Consider the following 23,024-nt stretch of genomic DNA (forward strand, 5'->3'; position numbering starts at 1 on the left):
TCATAAAAAATAAAAATAGATAAGAACAGAAAAAAGTTACTATAAAAAGAAAGTATCATGATGACTTTTGACAATTAAAAAGAAAATGCTTTTATTGACAGAACTGGTAAATATCCACCACAGTGCATTTGGTACATATAAATAGTAATTCAAGCTATGATTATTATCAAAACTGATGCTGTTGTGAGTGTCGAAGAAAAAGCGGAAGTATTGTACACGAGACCTGAGGTCTTGAACACAAGATAATGGTTTCACAAGTGTAGGAAGCGCCATCATGCTAGGAGTGACCTTCCTTATCTGATAGATGTGTACAGTTGTGCTTTGTTGTGTAAGGCTTGGCTTAAGTAAACTTGAGACGATGAGTGTATAAGGACGACATGTCATTTCAAAGCCGGGCATGAATAAAAGTATGGAGCGGTCATTAAGTACTCACAGATAAACATCTGATTCTCCAAAAGTTGTGAGGAGAAATTCAATTTGACCTCTTGCACTTTTAAAACATAATAATTCAAGTTACCAGATGTCCAAGGTACAGTTAATTACATTTGGATCAAGTATCATATATTATGTATATATATATATATATATATATATATATATATATATATATATATATATATATATATATATACATCATGTTCATAAAGCTAGTACATGTTACAACTACAATATGGATGCATGTTAGCTCAACATTAAAACAATGAATTTGATGTATTTGTCATTAAACTGTGTATGCATACTATACAATTAATTTCTAAAATAAAACAACTGATCATGTTGCAATATCACAACAGACATGACAAAGAGAGCTGAACTTCTTTTTTTTTTCTTTTTTTTTAGAATCCCTTATTAGTCCCGCGAGGGGAAATTCATGGGCTTATTGAAGGGTGGGTTTAACGTTATTTTTAAATGTTTAAATGTTTATTGAAAGTTGAAAACCTTTACAAAAAACTGTTACTTACTAATTATCATATCTAATACAAGTATCACCACAATTCAAGAACCCATGTCTTAGCTCGGGTTGACCGTCGGCGGCAGTAATGCTCGATTCACCTGCTTTGATTGCTGCGATTTAGACCGTAGAAGAAGAGAGACTTCCGCTTGCTGTACTGACGTCATTGACAATCGACAAGTCTCACGCTTCCCGTCTTTGACCTCAGATACAGACAGCATTGACCACAGTTGTTAAGAAAACTATAGTTTTTGTAGTGCTCTTAAGTAAAGCACTGCGGGTTCCATTTTTGTTGTTGTCCACGCAGTTCGCTGTATCTGGTAGACCGCAGCTCGACCGCGGAGACATGGCAACCATCGAGGAGCTGTCGCCGGCCGCGGGCCCCGTGGCTACCTTCCCCCTGGAAGACGAGATCGACGACGATGAAGATGAAGATGTAAGTAGAGAGAACATCAAAATGCACAGAAATCACATTTTCCCCAGTGTTTCTTACTTGCACTGTGTTTTAATGGCGTGTCAAACGGTTACGGTGAAATACTACTGAACTGAATTGAGGCAATATTACAAGACATACTTGTTTTTTTCAAGGTGAACTAAGTCAAATCTGGAACTGAACTTGTATGAAGAAGATGTATTATGTGTGCTATATTGTCAATTGCAGATTTGAGAAAGCTGTATCCTGATGTCTTCTTTCTAGTGATGACTGTGTTCTCGTTTTCTAAAGCTGGATGAAACCCTGATGGAGAGGTTGTGGGGTCTCACAGAGATGTTCCCCGACAGAGTCCGCTCGGCAGCAGAGGTGTCGGCTCAGTGTTCCGTCTCGATGGCTAAGACATTTTACAGGTATGTATTGTAAGCACAGCTCAAAGTGATAATTTGCTGACTGTGAAACTTCCGATCTCTTGAAATGAAGATTTAGGCAACATAATATTTTTGTTTTCTGTCACAGAATATTTTTCTAGAATGATGGGCCAAACGAATAAGTACAGAAGCTTCTGCACCAAAGGTCAAACAGTGGAGCCGTGTATATGTGCCCACATTTAAGAATAAGAAACATGGTTTGGCGGTGAAACTGCGCCATTGAACGGGAACTTCAACGTGAATCTAGACGGAGGCACAGTGGATTTGTCTTGAGGAGAGGCTTCATGTTTAAACTTCAGCTCTTGACTAGCAAAAGAAAGGATGTCTTCATCTATGGAAGCCAAGCGATTGAGGAAAATCTCTGACTTGGCACTTCAGTCAAAAGACCTGTGTATTTGTGCAGCTGCAGAAAGATTTCTAATCGACAAAGAGAAGACTACATGAAGATTGAAGGGAAGATATTTAGCAGTATGACGATATATGTTTGCTGCTCCCTATAGTCTACCAGAAATATATTTTACCTATTTTTTGCATATATTTCAAATAAATGGAAGATTGTAGAAACATGCTTTGCCTGTTATTTATGTATGATAAACAAAGTTTATATATAATTTGCAGGTTATTACAAAAGTATTCATCATATTCTGAGGCATTGACAACTGGTATATTTATTTCACTGGTAGCTGAATTGTTTTCCAGGGAACACCAACTCCCACATAATATGAGTTTATGGTAGAGTAGGAAAAACATCTTGTTTCGTTTAAACCATTTTCACGGTTTCATCATGATGTATTCTGCTGTATATAAACCTGTGGCTGTTCTGCATGGGTATTTCCACAGTGCTTTTTTGTTAATTAGTTTTTTTCTTCTTGTGTTATTGAGTATTGTTATGTCTTTATGAAACAAGTGAGTGAAAGTCGTCACCCATCTCTTGTCATTGACATGGAAGATAAAAAATTGCGAACCCGGAGCATCAATAATGTGAAAAAATAAAAGTCGTCTGTGTAACTTTGACAAAGCAGTTGGTTCCTAAATGAAATGTCTCCTGTCGAAGGGTTAGCTTGACGACTGTTATGTTTGCAGTTTTTCCCGTGCGGCCCTGTGGGTTGGAACCACGTCGTTCATGATACTGGTGCTCCCTGTTGTGTTTGAGACAGAACGACTACAGATGGAGCAGCAACAGCTACAGCAGCAGAGACAGGTGGGGTTTTTTTCATTCAATATTTTCTCCAATACTGCGTTAGTCATGTTAGGACCAGAATATAACAATAATTGTACACTCGGAAACCATATTTTAACAATCTATATGTAACTTGAATTTTTTTTTTTTCACGTAGATCCTGTTGGGACCAAATGCTGGAATGTCCGGCGGGATGATGCCCCCTGCTCCAGGAAAGATGTAATCCAAGATGGAAAGAGAGAAAGACCATAAAAACCTGCTTCTACTGTTAACGATTTGAAGGTCATGTGGATTGACCTTAATGGGGCAGAAACAAAACACTGCAGATTAATAAGAGAATTTTTCAACCACGTTTCTTTTCATATCTGGTTTCATGGGTCAAGAATGATATTGTGGGACAAAGGTTGTTTAAAACCCTCCGTCACCATCTCTTGCAAGTCCAACATCATCCTGAGACTGCTTACTTTCTGGAACACCACTCCCCCCTTTTTTTTTTTATTCTTTTCTTTTCTTTTTTTTAATGAAAGTCATATTTCTCTGCAGTGGTGAAGGTTAGGATATCCAATTTCTAAAATCAACTCGTCTCCTTCATCTTGTATGTGTTGATAAGTACAGTGTGGACCGAGAAATAAATGTACTGTTTGTCTGTCTGGGATCCAGTAACTCATTGGACAAATGCACAACTTATTTCTGTGTGAAGTCACACCCGTTTATAGTTTGTACAAAAGGAAGATGCATTAGTACATAAATAAATGAGTTCATTGGCTGTTTCCATCTGATTGTTGGATTTTAAAAAATGTTTTAAAGTTAGATGAATGTGATGATATTGGGTTAATATCAAACGTATGTTGGAGATGAAATTTCAGTTCGTTTTGTTAAGTGGCAATTTTTACTTGAAAATTGTATTCAATAAAACCTTTTTCATCGTCCATCTGTAACACGAGTTAATGTTTCACTATTTTATATTTTTGGGTTAAAAATCTAACTGTATATGTAGTTTTTCCACATGGTCAGAATTACGATTTCGTAAATTCCCGACTGCACCTGAACGCGTCCAATATTGATGCCATAAATGATGCAATCGCCTCAACCCGCCATTTACCAAAACTAAAACTAAAATAACTAAAAAGTTTAATTTACCGTTCGTATTTGTAAGTTTATCTCATTACTTAGTCTACTAAAAAGAAAAGTAGGTTACCATATTTTTGCGTTATTTAGCCTATTTAATCAAACGTTATTCGTAAATGGTTAATGTTAGCTAGACAAGCTAATTGAAGATTTGCTAAACTAATCCTATACATTTATTAATAGATATTCAACTCAAAATGCACAAAATGAAGTCTGAAGACCAGGTTGTGGAAGTTGATGCCACTTTACAAGATGATGAGGTGAGATGATTAAAAAATAAACGTTTTTAATTACATTTCATTGACTTTTATCTCATACTTTGTCCACTTAAACTTATATATTCTGTAGTAATGGCCTTAATTTTGCTGTGATGTGCCTCTAAAATGACATATACTTTATTTAATTGACTATTACATGACTTTAAACCCCCTAAATATTCATACAGATTAATACAGAGTGATCTTTTGGCTTGTTAAACTATTTAAACTTTCACCGAAAATCAGTACTTGATGAAATATAAATGCTATTACAGCAATGATCCCAGTTCACTTAAGTGTGTCACCCATTAAAATGTTATTTTCTTCCTAACTGTACAGGAGTCATTTTTCCAAGACATCGACCTACTTCAGAAACATGGAATTGTGAGTGGCTATATTTTTTTATTGTGTAAAACGACACCATTTTTCTGTTCAGTCGTTGTAATTATTCACGTCATCACAGAATGTGGCTGATATCAAGAAGATGAAGTCGGTGGGCATCTGCACGGTGAAGGGAATCCAGATGACGACCCGCAAGGCTCTGTGCAACATCAAGGGCTTGTCGGAAGCGAAGGTGGAAAAAATCAAGGAGGCAGCGGGTAAAATGTTGGTGAGATGAAACGTATTAACTATTTATTTAGTGAAGATTTTTACCTGCACAAGTCTTTCATGTTGTCATAAGAATGTATACACTCGTATTATATTCTCATATTCACATTGTTACTCTTTTGCAAAGGAGTAACAGAAATCAATGTTTAACGTGTGATAAATCTTCTTTACGTCACAGAATGTAGGTTTCCTGACGGCCTTCGAGTACAGTGCCAAGAGAAAGCAGGTGTTCCACATCACAACTGGAAGCCAAGAGTTTGAGTTAGTACTTTCTCAATACAATATTTATTATTGTTATTATTCATCTCCTTTTTCTACAGTCATTTTTTGGTTAGTCCTCGAAATTATTACTTTATTTTTACTGCTGAATGGACAGATCTTAATTTGATGATTTTGGAATTGACATTGTAGGACCACAAACTTTGTTAATGTCATGTATTCAAAAGTACAAGATGTTAGTATTGATACACCTTTATTCATAACATTATAACAATAAAACGCGTTCGATGACAATGACATGATTTCAACAGTAAACTCCTGGGCGGTGGCATCGAGAGCATGTCAATCACAGAGGCTTTCGGAGGTGAGAACCAAGGAACACATTTGATATAATTTATTTTTTGACACATTATTTTATCCTACAGAGTTTAGGACGGGCAAAACTCAGCTCTCTCACACGCTCTGTGGTGAGCAAAAGTTTTATTAGACGTGTAAAGACTGATCTAAAAAACCTACATCAATTATTTTTTCCTTCCCTCAGTTACAACTCAGCTTCCTGGAGAAGGTGGCTTCTCGGGCGGGAAGGTCATCTTTATTGACACAGAGAACACTTTGTATCCTCACAAAATATCTGATGGTGTTGCTGATCAATCTGTATCTATTGCTCCTTCATCTTCACTTGTAGTCGTCCAGACAGACTGAGGGAGATCGCTGACAGGTTCAACGTGGAGCACGATGCTGTCCTGGATAATGTCCTTTATGCGCGCGCTTACACCAGTACAAACTAACTTTGTTGAAGCTCAGAAGCCTAATATTTTACTATTTTTTAACAGTTATTCAATGTGATCATTCTTTGCTCTCTGCTACTTTGGCAGGCGAGCACCAGATGGAGCTGTTAGACTTCGTAGCAGCTAAATTCCACGAGGAAGGCGGTATCTTCAAACTTTTGGTAAAAGCAAATTACATTCAGAAGTAAAATTAGAGATATAAATCTTCATGAATCAGTTAAGTTCCTAAAATGGAGTTCTTCTTTGTAAATTTAGTTTCTACTCTTCTGCTGACAACTTCTCACTTTTTATCCCAACAAAGATCTTGTTTCTCCTCCGTCATCAGGTCATTGACTCCATCATGGCGCTGTTCAGAGTGGACTTCTCTGGTCGAGGAGAGCTGGCAGAACGTCAGCAGAAACTGGCGCAAATGCTCTCCAGACTTCAGAAGATCTCTGAAGGTATAATCTTTTAAATTGTTAATTAGTGTTAAATTGTATTAATCAAACCAAATGATCTGAAATATGTGTACATTTCTTTTCTCAAGAGTACAATGTAGCCATCTTTGTCACAAACCAAATGACCGCTGACCCAGGTGCTGGAATGAGGTAAGAAACTTCTTGTTAATGCTTCATGAATCACTGTACGGAGTCGTATATTCTTGCAGGTATTCATCAAAACATTTTAAATGCATCATAGGATGGATATCATTTTCCTCATTTACTACCAACCAGCTCTACAGAACACATTTAAGATAACAAATGAATCCCAATAGTACAGGACAATTAAAACATGTTTTAAACACCATCAGGTGATAAAGTGGACCAATCACACCGTAAGAAATTGTAAAATCATAATTATTTACACACAAAAAAAAATGATTTGGATACTTTAAAAATGCTGTGCTTGTTCCTTCAGCTTTCAGGCTGATCCAAAAAAGCCCATCGGCGGACATATCCTGGCTCACGCCTCCACCACCAGGCTGAGCTTGAGGAAGGGTCGTGGAGAAATGAGGATTGTAAAAATATTCGACAGGTAGTTCTACTCTAAAGTTAAAAAAAAAAAGACTTAATAAGTTCATCAGTTGCCTGGAATGAAAACCACTATATTTTGCGACAACTGTTATACTGTTTAACAGTATGATATGTGGCGAGTGACATATAAAGGCCTTAACAAACAATCCAGAAACCATTTCGAAACATTAATTAACATATGTATGTTTCTGGAGTATTTGTGGATTTGTTTATTTTATTTACAAACATTCTCAATTAGAAGGTGTTCCCACCAACTTAACCTACAGTAATTACTGCCAATAACAATTTGATTTTGACAGGTTTAATGTTATGTTAATTTATTTTATTTGTTGTAGCCCTGACATGCCTGAAAACGAAGCGACGTTCGCCATCACGCCTGGAGGGATCAGTGACGCCAAAGAGTGAAGTCACTCTCTTGTACATGCACGTTCATTTCTGTGTGTTTCGTTACCAACATCTGCCAGTTCAAGAGCACATTTATTTATTATATTTAACCATAATTATTGTTCATGAGTTATAATAAACATTGCAAAAGTATGTAAGTAAGTAATTTTTATTTATATAGCGCTTTTCCAGACCAGGGTCACGAAGCGCTTAAACAATCAAAACAATATTCAATAAAGTATATACTTAAAAGGTCAAGATAAAACTGAGAACACAACAGGAGTTCCAGAAAATCAAGGAATAATTTTATAATGTGTATATTGTTGTTGAATCATACAGCTGGTTTTCTCACTGTCCATCCCCATCCAAATACACATACATTTTATTTTTAACTCGCAAATGTACTTTGTTTTATCTGGTAATGAATTTTAATAATAATAATAGTAAACATCATATTTATTTAGCGCATTTTTGGGGGACACAGAAAAGACGCTTATCATTAATAATAAACAATAAAAAAATTAAATTAAAACAAAAGTGATTTGATACGCCGCTTACAACGCTTAATAAACAAGAGCGAGAACTTGAACACGCTGCAGCAGCGCCCCCTATCGGTGTTCCCGAGAACATGCAGAGATTGAATATCTCGCGTAGTCGGTCCTCGGATCCATATGCGTCCAAAAGCGAGGCTTAAACATCAATGGGCACTTAACCGGGTGCTCGGCCAAGAGTTCGGACTCTCCCCCCCCAGCGACCGAAGGCGCAGCGCACCCACCGACAGCCGCCCCCGGCACACGACACCTTGTCACCTCCGTGAGACGGAGCCATGACGGACCAGAGAGACACAGCCCCGGATTCGTGGGAGCTGGAGGAGGATGCCGAGGCCCCGGCGGTCGCGGCGGAACTCGGGAGCGCCTTCGCCGCCCTGAACGTCAACGCCAAGCCCTTCGTGCCCAACGTTAACGCGCCGGTGTTCGTGCCCAGCTTCCTCACCCAGGCCGGCGCGGGAGACACGACAGTGTTCGGTGAGTGGAAGACATGGAAGTTAGCTTAGCATGCTAGCTACACTACAGCTAACTTAGCCTCCTGTCCAGCCTGCATATACATGTGTAATACACGTCACGCGCGTCAGTACCATCGAGCGAGTATAACAATACATATATATAATCTAATATTTTGTCATTTGTGTTGATTCCAGATGCCTCAGACGCAGTGGCCAACATGGAGGTGACAGAAACAGCTGGTATGATTTCTCTGACACAATCATTGATTCTGGTTCACAACAGGTGTCTTTAACTGGTCAGGGGTCAAGGGTCAAACCGTCGGTCGGCCCTGGTCCTCCATATTAGGACCGGTTGTCTTGGTCAAAAAAAAACAACGTGTGCATTAGCGTTTGTATATGATGCAACTCCAGAGCTCGAAATAGACTTTTCCACTGCTAGGCTTCAAACCTCCTGCATGTGCCCGGAGCCTCGAGGGCCTCACTCAAGACCTGCTGAGGGGTCTGGTGTTTAAAGTTCCCATGTTGCTGCTCCTATTTTTAACTGCTGGACGACATTCCCAGTTGTCTTTTTTTATTTTACGATCATACACACTCATGATACTCATTCATGAAGATGATTTAATGGCTCATGAGAGACAACCGTTTAGAGTTTTTGTTATATTAAGATGTGGCACAGTTGTCAGACGCATCTTCATTTTATATGCCCTAATAAGAAGTTTATTTGTTTCTCTTGGAACACATATTTGTTCATGTATAACTAGTGCGTTTGACCGTACTTATAAACCTTGTTCTTAAATTTAACTTGTAATAAAAAGTGTATATCATTTTAGTTCCCTATTGGAAGACCGAAATGCTGTCATTTCGTTCCATTTTGGCGTTTGAAAATACAGAATTTGTACCCCACTGTGACGGCATTGAAAGGTTGTTTGTATTTATAGGGATTAATTCAATCGACTTGTCGAGCAAGATTAATTTAACATAACAATCTCTTAAACTATAACATCTATATTTTGTAACATTGCAATACATTAAAAAGACAAAATGTTGCATTTGTTTGGCGACTGATAAACATGTCATATTATTTGCAAACATAAGTTAATTGCCTACTTATTCATGTGGTTGTTTATTGAGAAAAGTGGGCACTCTATAATGACAGAAACTAGTGTGTTGGATACAAACAAATCCATGATGTTGGAGTCACAAATCAGTATGTCACTGATATGGACCCAAAAACCCTTAAGTATTTATTTTATTGGGTATTCTTTTTTTGATTGTTTAAGCGCTTTGTGACCCTGGTCTTGAAAAGCGCTCTATAAATACTAATTACTTACTTACTTACTTACTTTACAATTATTTTTCTTCTTTATTTAAATGAAATCCAGTTGCTATTATTACTTAATCGTCAGATTTATTTGTTTACAACATAATCCTTTTTTTTAAACTCATAGGAAGTATCCAAAACCAGCAAAAACCGAGCACATTTAACATTTGATTAATAGCTCATATTCTTTCTTTGTCCACCTGTTGTCTTCCACTGCTCTGGTCACGAACAAAGTCAAGGCTGGAATGTCGATGTGTGTTTGCCAACAGCAGTTTATCAACGGGACAGAAGAAGATGACTATTGTACGTGACTGCTGGTCTGCATAATTCCATAGTTATGGAAATAGGAGGCTTATTTATTTGTTGCCAGGGAGGCTGTTGCTTTCTCCGCTTGTCTCTAGACAGTTCACTGCTTACTTTTTTGTTTTGAAGCGCAAGTGCGGCTGGTCATTGTGATTGTAATAAAATGACCAATCCAACCAGCGAATGATAAAATGGACCCCATACTGTCCTTGTTAATAAGGTTCTTTTGCATTCTTTCACCTCTATTTTAAATGGTGTTTGGAATGCTGGTGTGTGCAGTAAATGGGTTAAATTTGCAGCTCCAGTGGAGAACGGCAGTACGGAGGCGGACATGACCACGGAGGAGGAGACGTGGGAGCAGAAGGAGGAGCCGGGAGGAGACCAGGGAGGCGGTGGACAGGAGGACCGCGGGGATGCCTGCGAGGAAGGCAGCGTTCAGAAGGAGGACGAAGAGATGATGGAGGAGGAGGACGACGACTTACTGAAGCCAAAATTGGTCCAGCCCCCACCAGATGCTCCCAAGAAAGAGCATGTTAACGTAGTCTTCATAGGTCACGTGGGTGAGTCTCACTTGGAGTGATTATTTAGTTAAAATAATCAAAGTCTTCATCTATTTCACCTTTGTCTGTTAGATGCTGGAAAATCAACTATTGGGGGTCAAATCATGTGAGCAGTTTTTATGTTATCTTTTGATTTATCAGTTTACAAATTCAATTAAAAAAATATTGTGGTTCATTTTAAGGTGCGCTCACTTTTAATTGTTCACTTTTGTTTGCTTCCTCTTGCCAGGTACTTGACTGGAATGGTGGAGAAGCGGACTCTTGAAAAATATGAAAGGGAAGCAAAGGAGAAGAACAGGGAGACTTGGTAAGACAAGTTCATAAATAATGTCAATATTTCATTTGAACATATTATTGTACAAAGTAAAATCTCAGCATTTCAATTGAAAAGGTTCTCTTGAATATTAACCACAAGTAACAGCTTAAGGATCAAATAATAAAATCTGTTTTCGTGGAATCTATCCTGCATTGGTTTGGTTTTAACTACCTTTGCCGAGGAGTGGTGGTTGTGATTGTCTGTCGGTCAGTTGGCAAATGCCTCACATACAGATGAATGTTTTTCAATATATTTTTTATGAAATTAATGGTACAAGAAGAATATCAGCACATTGTGGTTGAGTCCTGTGTGGATCTTGGAATGGTAGAAGGTTGTGTCACTGAGTTAGCTTCTAACCTTTGCTGCTCACTCGTCCAGCTTTGTTCATGACTAGCATAAAAGGTAAAGCACATACAATCAAATAACTGAAATAAATCTTGTGACACTGGTAGCAAAGTTGTTGAGAGCTGCTTGAAAATGGCCTGATATCAAAGTGATTCAATTTTAGTGGTATTTTATAGTATCATCTGGATTTAGGATCTTCAGTTTTGACATTCACTCGTATAGCTTCAAATTGTGCAGCCACACTGGTAACTAAAACACAGCATACAATTCATCGTCAAAATAAGTCAACGTTTACGTGACTGTGGTGACAATATGTGTTTATTGGCTGTTATTTTAAGAGTCTTAAGCATTCCAGCAGGCTGCAGAGTTTGTGTCACTGGTGGCGCAGTGTTGAGGGAAACTATATAGAATTTGCAATACTAGTCTTGAATCATGGAAGTAGTTTGTTGATTTGTTTGTATAAAGGCATGTGGATGAGGTGAAGTTATGTGTGACTCAGTGCTTTCTTTCACTATATCTGATGGATAAGACATTTTTTTTACGAGTAATCAAAATGTTTACTGTCTGAAAACAGATTTTAATTTTAGTTCATTCTCATATCTTAAGTCATATGACATTGTTCTAAACTCTGTTACGTTCGGTGTCTTCTGCAGGTACCTGTCGTGGGCTCTAGACACAAACCAGGAGGAGCGAGACAAGGGCAAGACGGTGGAAGTTGGGAGGGCTTATTTTGAGACCGACAAGAAACACTTCACCATCCTGGACGCTCCAGGACACAAGAGCTTCGTCCCAAACATGATTGGAGGCGCGTCACAAGCTGACCTGGCTGTGCTGGTGAGTATAAGAATGACGTTTGTTTTTTAAGAAAAAAAATAGATGCAAACGGATGTTGTTTTATTCTTTTAAGGTGATTTCGGCTCGAAAGGGAGAGTTTGAGACCGGCTTTGAAAAGGGGGGACAGACCCGGGAACATGCAATGCTAGCTAAAACTGCTGGAGTTAAACATCTGATAGTCCTTGTCAACAAAATGGATGACCCGACCGTAAACTGGAGCCTAGATAGGTGAGCAATATACTTTTTTACTATTAAAGTGCTTTTGAATGTTTGGGAAATAGGTTTGGAAATCTATGGTTCAAGAGGTTTACATATATATTTGTGAAATCGTTGGATAGAAGAGGATATTGTTACATTTTTAAGAAGAACTTTTCACACGTACATTGTGCTCAAGAGTTGTTTTTTAATCTGTCCTTAAATGTGAGAGTTGAACTGATCTTTTTGATGATAGATTTTTCAAGCAGCATTAACACATCCATCCATACAAACATCTGTAAATACATGTAAAGACAAATAAATACATACCAAATTTTCCGTTTCCTGTAAACTTTAATTATTCAACTGCTGCTCAACACTGAACTGGGATTGCTGTGTATAATCTGTGCTCACTTGGATTCTGCAGATATGAGGAGTGCAAGGAGAAGCTGGTGCCATTTCTCAAGAAGGTTGGGTTCAACCCGAAAAAGGACATCCATTTCATGCCTTGTTCAGGACTCACAGGTGCCAACCTAAAGGACCCGGTATTGGAGTGTCCCTGGTACACGTAAGTATTTCGGCTCTAGGTACACTGTGAGAAGATTGAGCTCCTGTTCTTTCCTCGAATAATAAAAGCCGATTGATGTGCTCTGCCCACCAGGGGTCTACCGTTTATCCCACACTTGGACAGTTTGCCAAACTTCACCAGATCTAACGACGGACCAGTCAGACTACCAATCGTTGACAAATACAAGGTGAGCCGATGGAGAGACTCCGGGTGGAAGAACTGGTTCCTTGCAGCTCATTGTTTTCTCTGCTTGCAGATGTGTGGGCGGTTGAATTCTTAGTGCTCTTGCAGCATTTCTTTCTTGGTTTATTCTTCTCTTGTGATGTTCATTCATACAGATGGACGTTTATAAATATAGTTATGAAAGATTTGGACAATGTCAGTTTTCAAATTGGATGATCATATATATATATATATATATATATATATATATGATCATCTTATATAACAACTCTTGAGCACTGTATATATATATATATGTGTATATATATATATATACAGTATATAAAATGATTGCTTAAAAACAAGCATGTGACCACTCCGTTAAGGCAAAAGAAGGAAGGGAGAGGCCTGGTTTCTCTTAAATGTTCCTTTTTTAAACATAACCTGTACATTTACAACAAATTCCTAAACTGGTCTTAATCACATGGTTCATGTTCTGGTTTCTGTTTATTAAAGGTGGAGCTAAATCCCATAAGTAAACCTTATAGTATGTAATACACAAGAATCTCTCATTGAATATGAAGTAATTGGTTTGTAAAAGCGAGTCTAGATTCCAGACAATTTTATCCATGTTAGTATTAACTCTGTTATTCTTCTGTGTTGCCATATTATTCGATATTGTGAAAATGTCAATGTGTTAATTTCCCAATTTAACAATAATAAAAGGATTTAATTATTTAAGAAAACAGAATTGTACACTGGATCTTTTGAGAAAGAATAATCTACCAGTGAATACTTACTTAAATATCCTCCACTTGGATTTGTGTTCTTTTATACTGCAGGTAAAACATTAAACAAGAAAAGGAAAATGTTTCCAGTTAGTATGACCTCAATTTTACGCTCTTTTATTCGTAGCCCTTCAACTCGCTCCTTCATCTCTGTCTAATCTTCTAGAGCTTATTGTGGATAATTAATCCCAACTAGTGGCAGCTGCTGATGTAACGGCATCTATAAGAGCCTCCTGGCTGTTGATAAAACAATCAGTAGCGGTTTGAACTGGAACGAACGATTGTCCAACATGATTATTAATTCATGTTTCCATGTATTTGGAGGAAATAAAAGAGAATAGATTGTTACTATTCGTAACATGTTTGCTTGCAATGAGTCATAGTTCACCTATTGATGTTTGACCGACTGAATGGATGTACTTCAGTCATCAGGTGTTTTGGTGAACACATATGTGGATAAATCAGTTTTCAGAAATATTTGTTTATGAATTCTTACTTTTCGTCCTGATGTATTCAAATGTTTTTTACCAGCAAATGTATTTTAAAATGTTTAATATGTAAGCTTTTTGAATTTGATAATGATCTTCTAACTCTGTCTTTATAGGACATGGGTACAGTCATTTTGGGGAAGCTGGAGTCTGGATCCATTAGTAAAGCCCAGCAGCTGGTCATGATGCCCAACAGGGTAAGATTGTGACCCGACACTCGCCTGAGAAACAAAGTCTGTTTGGTCAAAGCACCTGTGTTTTGGTTGGTTGGATGAATCAATAAGGGTGCATCCTGTTCTGTGTAAAATGAGCCATTTAATCTTTAGAACTAATATTTGAAACATGTAACGTTCAGTGACATGCGATGAGGTTCATGGTTGGTGACGCAGTGACTCCTTGAGTGTCAGTTTTACAAGTATATAAACCCAAAAGAGTGGCTTATTCAATTGGCTACTGGTTATTTCATATCTCATTCTTCACACACACATGGTCTTGGGTGAACATTTACGATTTCTACGATGTTATTGGTGAGATGACCTCACCTCCATACCAGTTATGGTATAAATCTGTCATCTTTGAAAATATCATATGACTAAAATGGTTTGAAAAAATATGATTCAATTAATAATTTCTCAAAAAGTCTATTTTGAATTGTGTTGATATGTTGTGGGATATTTGAATACATCCTCTCGATCTTTGGCAGTCATCGATTGTGGATCTTTGACATTGACATAAGAGTCATCGCTGAAATGTTTTGTTTTAATGATCAGTTTCTTAATAATTCTATATTCACATGTTGTGACATTTTTCTCAATTTAAAATCTCTCATCAAGTTTAAGATTTTGAATCTTAAAGGGCAGATAATGTGAAAACCCAGCTCTCCTGACTTATTCACATTTTCTGAATGTTGAAGTCGTCCTCTTCAAAATGCAGTAGGTTATTCATCAGGACGTTGCTCCATTTTGAAGTTATTACTTAATAAAGTTATCTCCCGTCTGAAATCTCGCCAAACGAGATTACGGTTTAAATTAAACATTCTGACGTCACTCTGGTGGAGGTGTCCTCCCCTAGAAGTCCTAAATCAGTCAAGTACCTACATGTTAATCGTGAAACAAAATAAATATTTATGTAAACATGGTGAGAGTTACTTCTGTGCATTGAAATTAATGCGAGTCCTTGAATGCAACTTGTGTTTTTATGACCAATCGGAGCAGAGTGGGCGTTGTTGCCCATTTATTAAATGAGAGTTTTGTGCAAAAAGAAACGTACTGATGAGTATAATAGCGGTCCTAGAACCATTTAAGAGAAACTTAAATCAGCACATTAGATACCCTTTAAACTGCCTCCCCTGCCTCCCTTGACTGCACTTTACATTTCATATCAATGTTTTAAACGATGATGTTTTGTGCGACATTCCAGCACACCGTGGAAGTGCTGAGTCTGCTCAGCGACGACGTGGAGACGGATGATGCTACTCCTGGTGAAAATCTCAAGTTGAGGCTGAAGGGCATTGAGGAAGAGGAGATCCTTCCAGGTTTCATCCTCTGCAGCCCTGACAACCTCTGCCATTCTGGACGCACCTTTGATGCACAGGTAAGACACCAGAAGTTCTATGAGAAGCTCCATAATAAAGTAAATGTATGATAATGAAAGTGTGTGTCGCCCAGTAAGTCACGTTTAAAATCAAGCAATACATTGAAGATTTGATAATTTTTAACTTTGATGCAGTAATGATGAGCTTTGATTGTGTTCTGTCAGATCGTCATCATCGAACACAAATCAATTATCTGTCCTGGATACAATGCAGTTCTCCACATCCACACCTGCATCGAGGAGGTTCAGATCACAGTAAGTCAATGTTCTCCTGCTGCAAACCTCTGCTCCGTCACTGACCAGCTGTGCGTCCTTCGCCTCAGGCCTTAATCTGTCTGGTGGACAAGAAGACGGGGGAGAAGAGCGTCACCAGACCCCGCTTTGTGAAGCAGGACCAGGTCTGCATCGCCAGACTGCGGGCAGCAGGAGTCATCTGCTTGGAGACCTTTAAAGACTTTCCTCAGATGGGACGGTTCACGCTAAGAGACGAGGGTGAGTGTTTCTGTTGAGGATACACGGGGAGAAAAAGATGATCTTTAGTTGATTCATGACATCATGGACCAGATGATCGCGGAAAACGAGGAAAATAATCACGTCTTGGTTTATTGTCCGCCTTTTTACTGAAGTACAATGTTGTTATCAGGAGACGTCAGCGTCCGTATAGTGCTTTCACCACAGCTCATCTGTACTGTCAGACCCAGTGGTTCCGTCGAGCTTTATTCGTCTGAAAATAAGGCGTTAAGACATTTTAATGCAAATCAAGGCAAGTTTTTAAAAGTATTAAAAGTGTGAACACATAAAGAGTAAGATTCTATATTAGTTTCAAATCTTAAAATATGAATAATATATTACCGGTAATAATAATATAATAAAACAAAATAATTTGACTTTTATTTTTTATACTTTACTTACAGGTATTATGACACACAATCAGAATATATAAGCTGCTGATGTATGTCGCAGTTATACTCATCATTTGTTTTTGTTTTATTTTTTTTTAAGTCGGTCTTAAATTTCATCTTAAATGGAAAAAAAAAAAAAGGTCTGTAAACTCCTTAAATTTGAATTGCCATAAACTGTAGTTTGATAACAAGAGCATCTTTTAATTGTTGACAACCTTTGCTTCTTTCTACGATTCAAATGTTTTATTTTGTTGGAGCTTTTTCTCCATCCATCCTGTTCCTCAGCGTCTCCTCTGCTCTCTCCCCTGCACAGGAAAAACCATCGCCATCGGTAAAGTGCTGAAGCTGGTGCCAGAGAAGGACTAGAATGCAACGGTGGCCGAATGCATGAGGTTCTTCCACTGGACATGTGACGAGAAACGCTGCGAGAGCTGACCCCAACAACTCTCCAAAACTCATATCTATGCTGAAGAGAAGAGGAACAAAGGAGACTAAATGGTGTTTTAATGAAGTTAATAATAAGAATAATAATGAGAAGAATAAGACTGAATCAGTTTTTAATGATGACCTACATGAAAGGAGAGATCGAGTCCAGTGTGTCAGCTTTCTCATATTGAGAGCTCAGCTATGCCACTAATGTAGCTACGAGAATCCTCCCCTGTCCTCTTCTTCTTCCTCCTCTCTACTCCTGTGGCAGATCGGCCATTTGTTTTTAGAATGGAGAAGGATGTAGTCTCCTCAAAGAAGAAGGACTTCAGGATGATTTCATATCTGACCAGAATCTGCGCCCCGTCATCAGCCAGTCTCCCTTTCCAAGAGTGGGTTCTGAATCCAATGGAGGTTTTTATTTGGTTTTAAGGATTGCTGCTCCGAGTTTGTTCTCTCTCCCCGTCCAATGGTTTGATTGTTAACGCTCACAGATGTAACCAGAATGAACAGACAAACACACCCAGCCGTTAAATGAAATTAAATAATACTGCTGCAACCCAGAGTATGTTCCACTGGTTTTTCTTCATGAATATTCACTTAAATACGTGAATAAGTTCATCGTGCATGTTTTTTTTTCACATTACTTCTTAAAAATTATGCTTAAATCTTTCATTTTCACATAGCAGAAGGAAAACAATATGTTCCTTGAATGCAATACATGCACGTGTTGTGACGTCATCTATTTTAGCAAAGGTGTTCGATGATGATTTTAGATTCACCCCTTTTAAATAAGATAGATATCGTTAAGATACCGACTATCTTGACATGTATCGTTAGAATCGTTTATGAAACCGGAAACAGTCTGTTCACGAGGTCGTACAAATAAAGTTTTTCCGCTTTGTATATCCGGTGACGTAGGCAGAGGTTTGCGGAAGTGCGCATGCGTCGGTGTCTAACACGTGAAAAGCAGCAGCATGGAGTCGAAACCCGAAGCACCGTTGGATCACAAAAATGAAGTCAAGTTGGACCAGAAAACCGAAGTCGATGTGGATCACAAAAGTGAAGTGACTTCGGATCCGAAAACTGAAGTCGAATTGGATCTAAAAAATCCATCGGTGTTGACTCAGAAAACTAAAATAGATTTGGATCGATCGCAGGTAAAGTACAATTTTCAATATTTTATAGACATAATGGATCTGATCCAACACAAGGATACACGTATTTGTCTGTAGTTTGTGTCGTAGTTGTGTTTCAGTGTGACACGCTGTTGCTACACATGCTAGCTCGATGCTACTGAGCTAATCTGTGAAAGTTGATGCATTTCAATTGCAGTCTTGTGAGTCTAAACTATCAAGTTCTCGTCTGCAGGTGAAAAAAGCTGCTCATGCTTTATTGGCCTTCTTAAAAACTACGACGAAAAGCGACACTTTGCTCACGGATGATGCTCAACCCATAAGCCTTCTCTTCACCCTGTGGAAGATCCCCAGACGCGCACAGAGGATCCGAATGTAAGTTGATCCAAGTGTCCATCCTGGTAAAGTTGTGTCAAAGTGTTGTCTCACGAAGATCAGATTTAAATCCTACACACTGCAGTTTGTGTACATTGTTTTTGAGAGAGTGATTGACTTTAACCCACTCCTGTGCTGCCCTCAGTCCTCTGCCCTTCGCTCATCGCCAAGACACTTTCGAGGTTTGCCTCTTCACCAGAGACGAGCCCAACATGACCGTGGAGCAGACGCAGAGGTTCTACAAGACGTTGCTGGAGCAGAGGGGCGTCAAGAACATCACAGAGGTAACGGATCGGGGCGTCAAAACCGTGATGCTGTTGATGTTAGTCTAACCGTCATTTTCTTCTGGCAGGTCATTCCCTTCAAGATGTTGAAGACGGAGTACAAACCGTTTGAGGCCAAACGTCGCCTTCTGGGAAATTACAACATGTTCCTGTCAGATGACCGAGTCCGGCGCCTGCTGCCTTCACAGATCGGGAAACATTTCTACGAAAGGAAAAGGTACGATTTTTTTTAAAAGGGACATTTCACCCAAAATTCAAGCTTCACTCATTTTCTACTCGCCCTCATGTTGACTAAAGGTTGGGATTATTTTCAGAATAATCTTAGTTATAGAGAAAAATGTACGTTCATTTTAATGTAGCTGAGTTGTCTTCAGCTTCCTCCAAAAAGACACTTAAATCTCCAAATACTTGAATACTGCTCGTCTGTCAAGTCCATCTTGTATTGAAACAAAAAGGATTGTTTTGGAAAAACTCAAAGTCAATATTTTAAGATCGTTTATAGCGAAAGTTTAAAGAATAACAAGCGCTACAGACAGGAAGTACTCCTGTAAATATTGCTCTTGTCTGTTTAAAAATACAATTCCTCATGTCGAGGCTTCAACTCAAGATAGACATTACATGGAGGTATTTGGATGTTTTAAGTGACTTTTTGGACGAAGACAACTGAGCGTCATTTGCTTCATTCAAATCAACAAACATTTTTGTCTATAACTCTAAAAAGGAACAGATTACTCTGAAATAATCCAAAACCTTAGTCGACATGAGTGTGTAGAAAATGCAGTTTGAGTTTTGGGTGAACTAACTAACTAACCTTTACATTTTTCTCTCTTGACATCAATGGTTGAAATAATAAACTCATTAGTTTTGTGAGCTCAAGTTATAATCTAGTTAATCAATCCTTGTCTTTTTCAGAGAACCCATGAGTGTCGACCTCACGAGCAAAAATCTCGCCAAGGAAGTGCTGCGCAAGATTCAGGGAACCAACTTGAAGGTCACCAACAAAGGCAGCTGCTGGTAAAATCTTCCTACTTCTCTCACGATGCTCTTCTTAAAAGCACCTTCAAACGGCTGCTCAATGCAATACAGTTTGATGCGGTTGTAGACGGTGCCAGAGTAACTCACTGTTGGTCCAGACGAACCCTCTTCACCGTGGAGTTTGTCGCTACAATTATGAAACAAGATGAAGCAGACATGAAGCAGACATGAAGCAGACACGAGTGACTGTATGTTGTCGACTAATGTCGTATCAAATCTTTGCAGCATGGCCACTGTGGGAAACTCGCACATGCTACCGGATGAGCTGACAGAAAACATTATGACCACCGTCCAGACTGTGATGGAAAAAATCAACATGGTGAGTTTGGTTTCTAAACTTACACCCATTAAAATGAGTGTTATCAGATCAGAGATGCAAAACATCATTGCTGTTCCTGAACAAGCCGTTCCTCCTTTTATGTTTCTGTGTTTCTCACATTTATACACTTATTATTACAGCTGTGTATTGGCAAGAATCTGGAGATACTATGTGTATCTTGATACGATATATTGCAATACTGTAGGAACGACAAGCATTTTTTCGGGGTTTTACAGAAAAATAAATGAGCAAATACTTTCTCTAATCAAATTGGAAAATGCTTGTAAGAAAGTGCTTTTCAAAGAACAAAAGTGTAAAGTCGTATTAACGATTCACAGTGAAGTGCATTAACGGTCTCAAATAACCTGGAGCAACATGTTATGTCCAGTGTCTGTCAGTGTAACATTTTTATTTAAAGAAAAAATGAGTCTAAACATCAGCATAAAAAATCTGCTGGAGCCTTTTTTATCCTTTATTTTTCAGTCATTGCTTCCATCTATCAGGTTTTGTTGTTACTTTGGACACGAAGGAAATTACGAATGTTGCCAACTAGTGGCCAGAGCATTAATTGCACCACACAAATCAATAAATGCAGTGAATATTGGAGAGTTAATTGTAAAGTAAAACTTTGATTAATTGTCTTATTTACTCGCACTATTGAAATATAAACAATAAAATAACTTTATATTAAATTAAAATGTTATTTGAAAGGTAAACTTTTTTTTTTTAATATTGATACAGTATCGGGAATAAAAAATATCGCAATCTCTTGTTATATCAATATTCTCTTACACCCCTACTTTTTATTATCTGCTTCCAAAATGTGTATGTTAGTAAGAAACTTCCATGGAAAGTTTTTTACTATAGAAGTCCTTGCAAACACCGTAATTGTTATTTTAAGAAAATGAAGAGCAGTGAATCACTAACGGGGTTAATTATTGAATCAAAAGTCGGTAAAATCTTTCCTCCAAAAACGGCTTGAATCAATCACGTCTTCATTGATCATCAAATCCCGTGAATGTGACTCATTGCTCTCTGTGCTCAGAAAGGACCGGTGCTGAAGGTCATCCACCTGAAGAGTCTGAATTCAGTGGCTCTGCCCATCTACACATCCGATCTGAACCACCTCAAGATGATGGATGAAATCGCTCGGCTCGTACGTGAAAAACGTGCTGCTGTAAGTACTTTCTTTTTTTTTAATTCGCCATCTTAAATCGAGTAAAACTCAAGATGACTGACTCATGAACTACAGAAGAATCCAAAGGGGACGAAGAGATGGAAGAAACAGACCCTGAAGAAAAGATCGTCCACAAAAGCAGCGGAGAAAGAGCCGAAGGACAAGAAAGAGGAGGCGGTGAAGGAGGTTGAGGAGGAAGAAATCCCACAGTTGGTTCCCATAGAAACGCCCACCAAGAAAACCAGAGGTCGGTCTTTTTTGTTTATTTAAGGTCGAAATTGCTCGAAGAATTAAACTCAATTTGTGTGATTTTTTTTTTTTGCAGGAGCAGGAAAGCGGCAGATAAAGAAGACGACGCCTGCAGCCGCGAAGAAACGCGCCAACACGGCGGCCAAGGCTGATTCCACAGTGAAAAGAAAAGTTCCCAAGAAGAAATAGGAACGCGTGACGCCGACCTTGACTCGCATTTCTTGATGCTGTGTTCAAGTTTTCGCCAGCTTTCGTCCTGTCAAAATAAAATCCCCGGTCACATGACTTGATGGTTGATTTGTGATCCGTGCTTCAGCCACATATGGAACTCATTGATCATGTCTTTAATACATCACTTTTTTTCCACAAACGAGTGTCTTATCGTGTTTATACTTTTGGGGTTTATGGACGCGAGCGCGTCAACAAGCGTGTCACTGCATTTTGAGGTGTCGGACGTGAACTTGTGAATGATCCCTGAAGGTAAACATGAGCAAACGGCGTCATATTACAGACTATTGTTTTAAGATGAAGTCCAGTGAGCAGCTGCTACTCGCGTGTCACGTCACTCGCGTCACCGGCTGGTTAATGGATCTGCGATTGATGTTCGAAACCAATCAATAATTCAGGCATTTCTGGACATTGATCTTTCAGCTCATGTCGTAGATTAAATATAAATGTTTCTATACATGACTATGATGAGCAAATTAGTAAGTAAAAATGTTTTTGTTGCAAGATGTTAAGCTAATTGGCGTTGATGTTAAAAATTGTGAGTGTAAATAGGCAAGTATAAGACGTTTAAGAGAAATGTTACCTCGACAATGAAAGAAAAACGTCCTCACATGATTTGTAAACCGGTTAATATCGCTGAACTATTGAAAAGTCTTGAGGTATTTTGTGATGACATTTTGTATATGAAGCAAATGTTGAAATATATTCAATTTCTTTAAAATTAAACGACAATATTAACAATATTCTATTGATTTAATTCACTTTAATTGATTCTACCTTTTCTAAATGAGCCTATCAATAATCATTTCTATTTCTTTTCCTTTTCTGGTTATGTTTCCATCTCTCGTGTGTCACACATTTATTGCTACTGTTGAACCGTGCGTGTGTGTGTGTGTGTTTGTGTGACATCTAGAATTACAGCCAAAACTTCACCTCTGATCATGTAGCACGTCTCAGTCGACTATCACGATCCTCCTGGTGAGTTCAGAACTCCAGAAGGTCTCTTTCCAATCTTGACTTCCTTCA

The 23,024-nt window shown here is 38.4% G+C and overlaps 4 protein-coding genes across 6 annotated transcripts; all 4 read left to right on the forward strand.

The window, feature by feature from the left end:
• Positions 1-465: 465 nt before the first annotated feature.
• On the forward strand, positions 466-3,931 carry tomm22 (translocase of outer mitochondrial membrane 22 homolog (yeast)). The gene is made up of 5 exons (XM_087782708.1): positions 466-529; positions 1,260-1,388; positions 1,677-1,795; positions 2,897-3,014; positions 3,151-3,931. The coding sequence occupies exons 1-5, from the start codon at positions 521-523 to the stop codon at positions 3,214-3,216; spliced, it is 441 nt and encodes a 146-aa protein (XP_087638834.1). The 5' UTR covers positions 466-520; the 3' UTR covers positions 3,217-3,931.
• A 146-nt stretch (positions 3,932-4,077) lies between these two features.
• On the forward strand, positions 4,078-7,544 carry dmc1 (DNA meiotic recombinase 1). 2 transcript variants are annotated; one of them, XM_087782711.1, is made up of 14 exons: positions 4,078-4,144; positions 4,305-4,381; positions 4,718-4,762; positions 4,842-4,988; positions 5,166-5,248; positions 5,518-5,570; positions 5,632-5,673; positions 5,748-5,820; positions 5,892-5,983; positions 6,082-6,155; positions 6,320-6,434; positions 6,521-6,581; positions 6,892-7,008; positions 7,343-7,544. In XM_087782711.1, the coding sequence occupies exons 2-14, from the start codon at positions 4,319-4,321 to the stop codon at positions 7,410-7,412; spliced, it is 1,035 nt and encodes a 344-aa protein (XP_087638837.1). In that variant the 5' UTR covers positions 4,078-4,144; positions 4,305-4,318; the 3' UTR covers positions 7,413-7,544. The 2 variants fall into 2 exon arrangements, with proteins under 2 accessions (XP_087638837.1, XP_087638835.1); XM_087782709.1 differs by having other exon boundaries at positions 4,084-4,182.
• A 462-nt stretch (positions 7,545-8,006) lies between these two features.
• On the forward strand, positions 8,007-17,760 carry gspt1 (G1 to S phase transition 1). Its single transcript, XM_087783787.1, has 14 exons — positions 8,007-8,416; positions 8,590-8,634; positions 10,318-10,578; positions 10,651-10,684; positions 10,808-10,885; positions 11,893-12,073; positions 12,147-12,301; positions 12,696-12,836; positions 12,930-13,023; positions 14,391-14,471; positions 15,694-15,867; positions 16,033-16,122; positions 16,191-16,359; positions 17,083-17,760. The coding sequence occupies exons 1-14, from the start codon at positions 8,218-8,220 to the stop codon at positions 17,133-17,135; spliced, it is 1,755 nt and encodes a 584-aa protein (XP_087639913.1). The 5' UTR covers positions 8,007-8,217; the 3' UTR covers positions 17,136-17,760.
• Positions 17,761-18,135: 375 nt separating this feature from the next.
• Positions 18,136-22,140, forward strand: rsl1d1 (ribosomal L1 domain containing 1). 2 transcript variants are annotated; one of them, XM_087782718.1, is made up of 9 exons: positions 18,136-18,355; positions 18,567-18,706; positions 18,852-18,990; positions 19,059-19,207; positions 19,903-20,004; positions 20,251-20,344; positions 21,390-21,521; positions 21,597-21,768; positions 21,847-22,140. In XM_087782718.1, exons 1-9 carry the CDS (start codon positions 18,173-18,175, stop codon positions 21,957-21,959), a joined length of 1,224 nt encoding a protein of 407 aa, XP_087638844.1. In that variant the 5' UTR covers positions 18,136-18,172; the 3' UTR covers positions 21,960-22,140. The 2 variants fall into 2 exon arrangements, with proteins under 2 accessions (XP_087638844.1, XP_087638848.1); XM_087782722.1 differs by having other exon boundaries at positions 21,600-21,768.
• The last annotated feature ends 884 nt before the right edge of the window (positions 22,141-23,024 follow it).

Source organism: Callionymus lyra, chromosome 2 (assembly GCF_982586985.1).
Source record: "Callionymus lyra chromosome 2, fCalLyr1.hap1.1, whole genome shotgun sequence".
NCBI lineage: Eukaryota > Metazoa > Chordata > Actinopteri > Syngnathiformes > Callionymidae > Callionymus > Callionymus lyra.

Coding starts and splice junctions, on each gene's coding strand:
- dmc1 (XM_087782711.1), top strand. CDS start 4,319: ATGCACAAAATGAAGTCTGAAGACCAGGTTGTGGAAGTTGATGCCACT. Junction 5,984..6,081: donor TTATGCGCGCGCTTACACCA/GTACAAACTAAC, acceptor CTACTTTGGCAG/GCGAGCACCAGATGGAGCTG. Junction 7,009..7,342: donor ATTGTAAAAATATTCGACAG/GTAGTTCTACTC, acceptor TATTTGTTGTAG/CCCTGACATGCCTGAAAACG.
- tomm22 (XM_087782708.1), top strand. Junction 1,389..1,676: donor ACGACGATGAAGATGAAGAT/GTAAGTAGAGAG, acceptor CGTTTTCTAAAG/CTGGATGAAACCCTGATGGA. Junction 1,796..2,896: donor ATGGCTAAGACATTTTACAG/GTATGTATTGTA, acceptor TTATGTTTGCAG/TTTTTCCCGTGCGGCCCTGT.
- rsl1d1 (XM_087782718.1), top strand. CDS start 18,173: ATGGAGTCGAAACCCGAAGCACCGTTGGATCACAAAAATGAAGTCAAG. Junction 21,522..21,596: donor TACGTGAAAAACGTGCTGCT/GTAAGTACTTTC, acceptor CATGAACTACAG/AAGAATCCAAAGGGGACGAA. Junction 21,769..21,846: donor GCCCACCAAGAAAACCAGAG/GTCGGTCTTTTT, acceptor TTTTTTTTGCAG/GAGCAGGAAAGCGGCAGATA.
- gspt1 (XM_087783787.1), top strand. CDS start 8,218: ATGACGGACCAGAGAGACACAGCCCCGGATTCGTGGGAGCTGGAGGAG. Junction 10,579..10,650: donor AGTCTTCATAGGTCACGTGG/GTGAGTCTCACT, acceptor TTTGTCTGTTAG/ATGCTGGAAAATCAACTATT. Junction 13,024..14,390: donor CAATCGTTGACAAATACAAG/GTGAGCCGATGG, acceptor CTGTCTTTATAG/GACATGGGTACAGTCATTTT.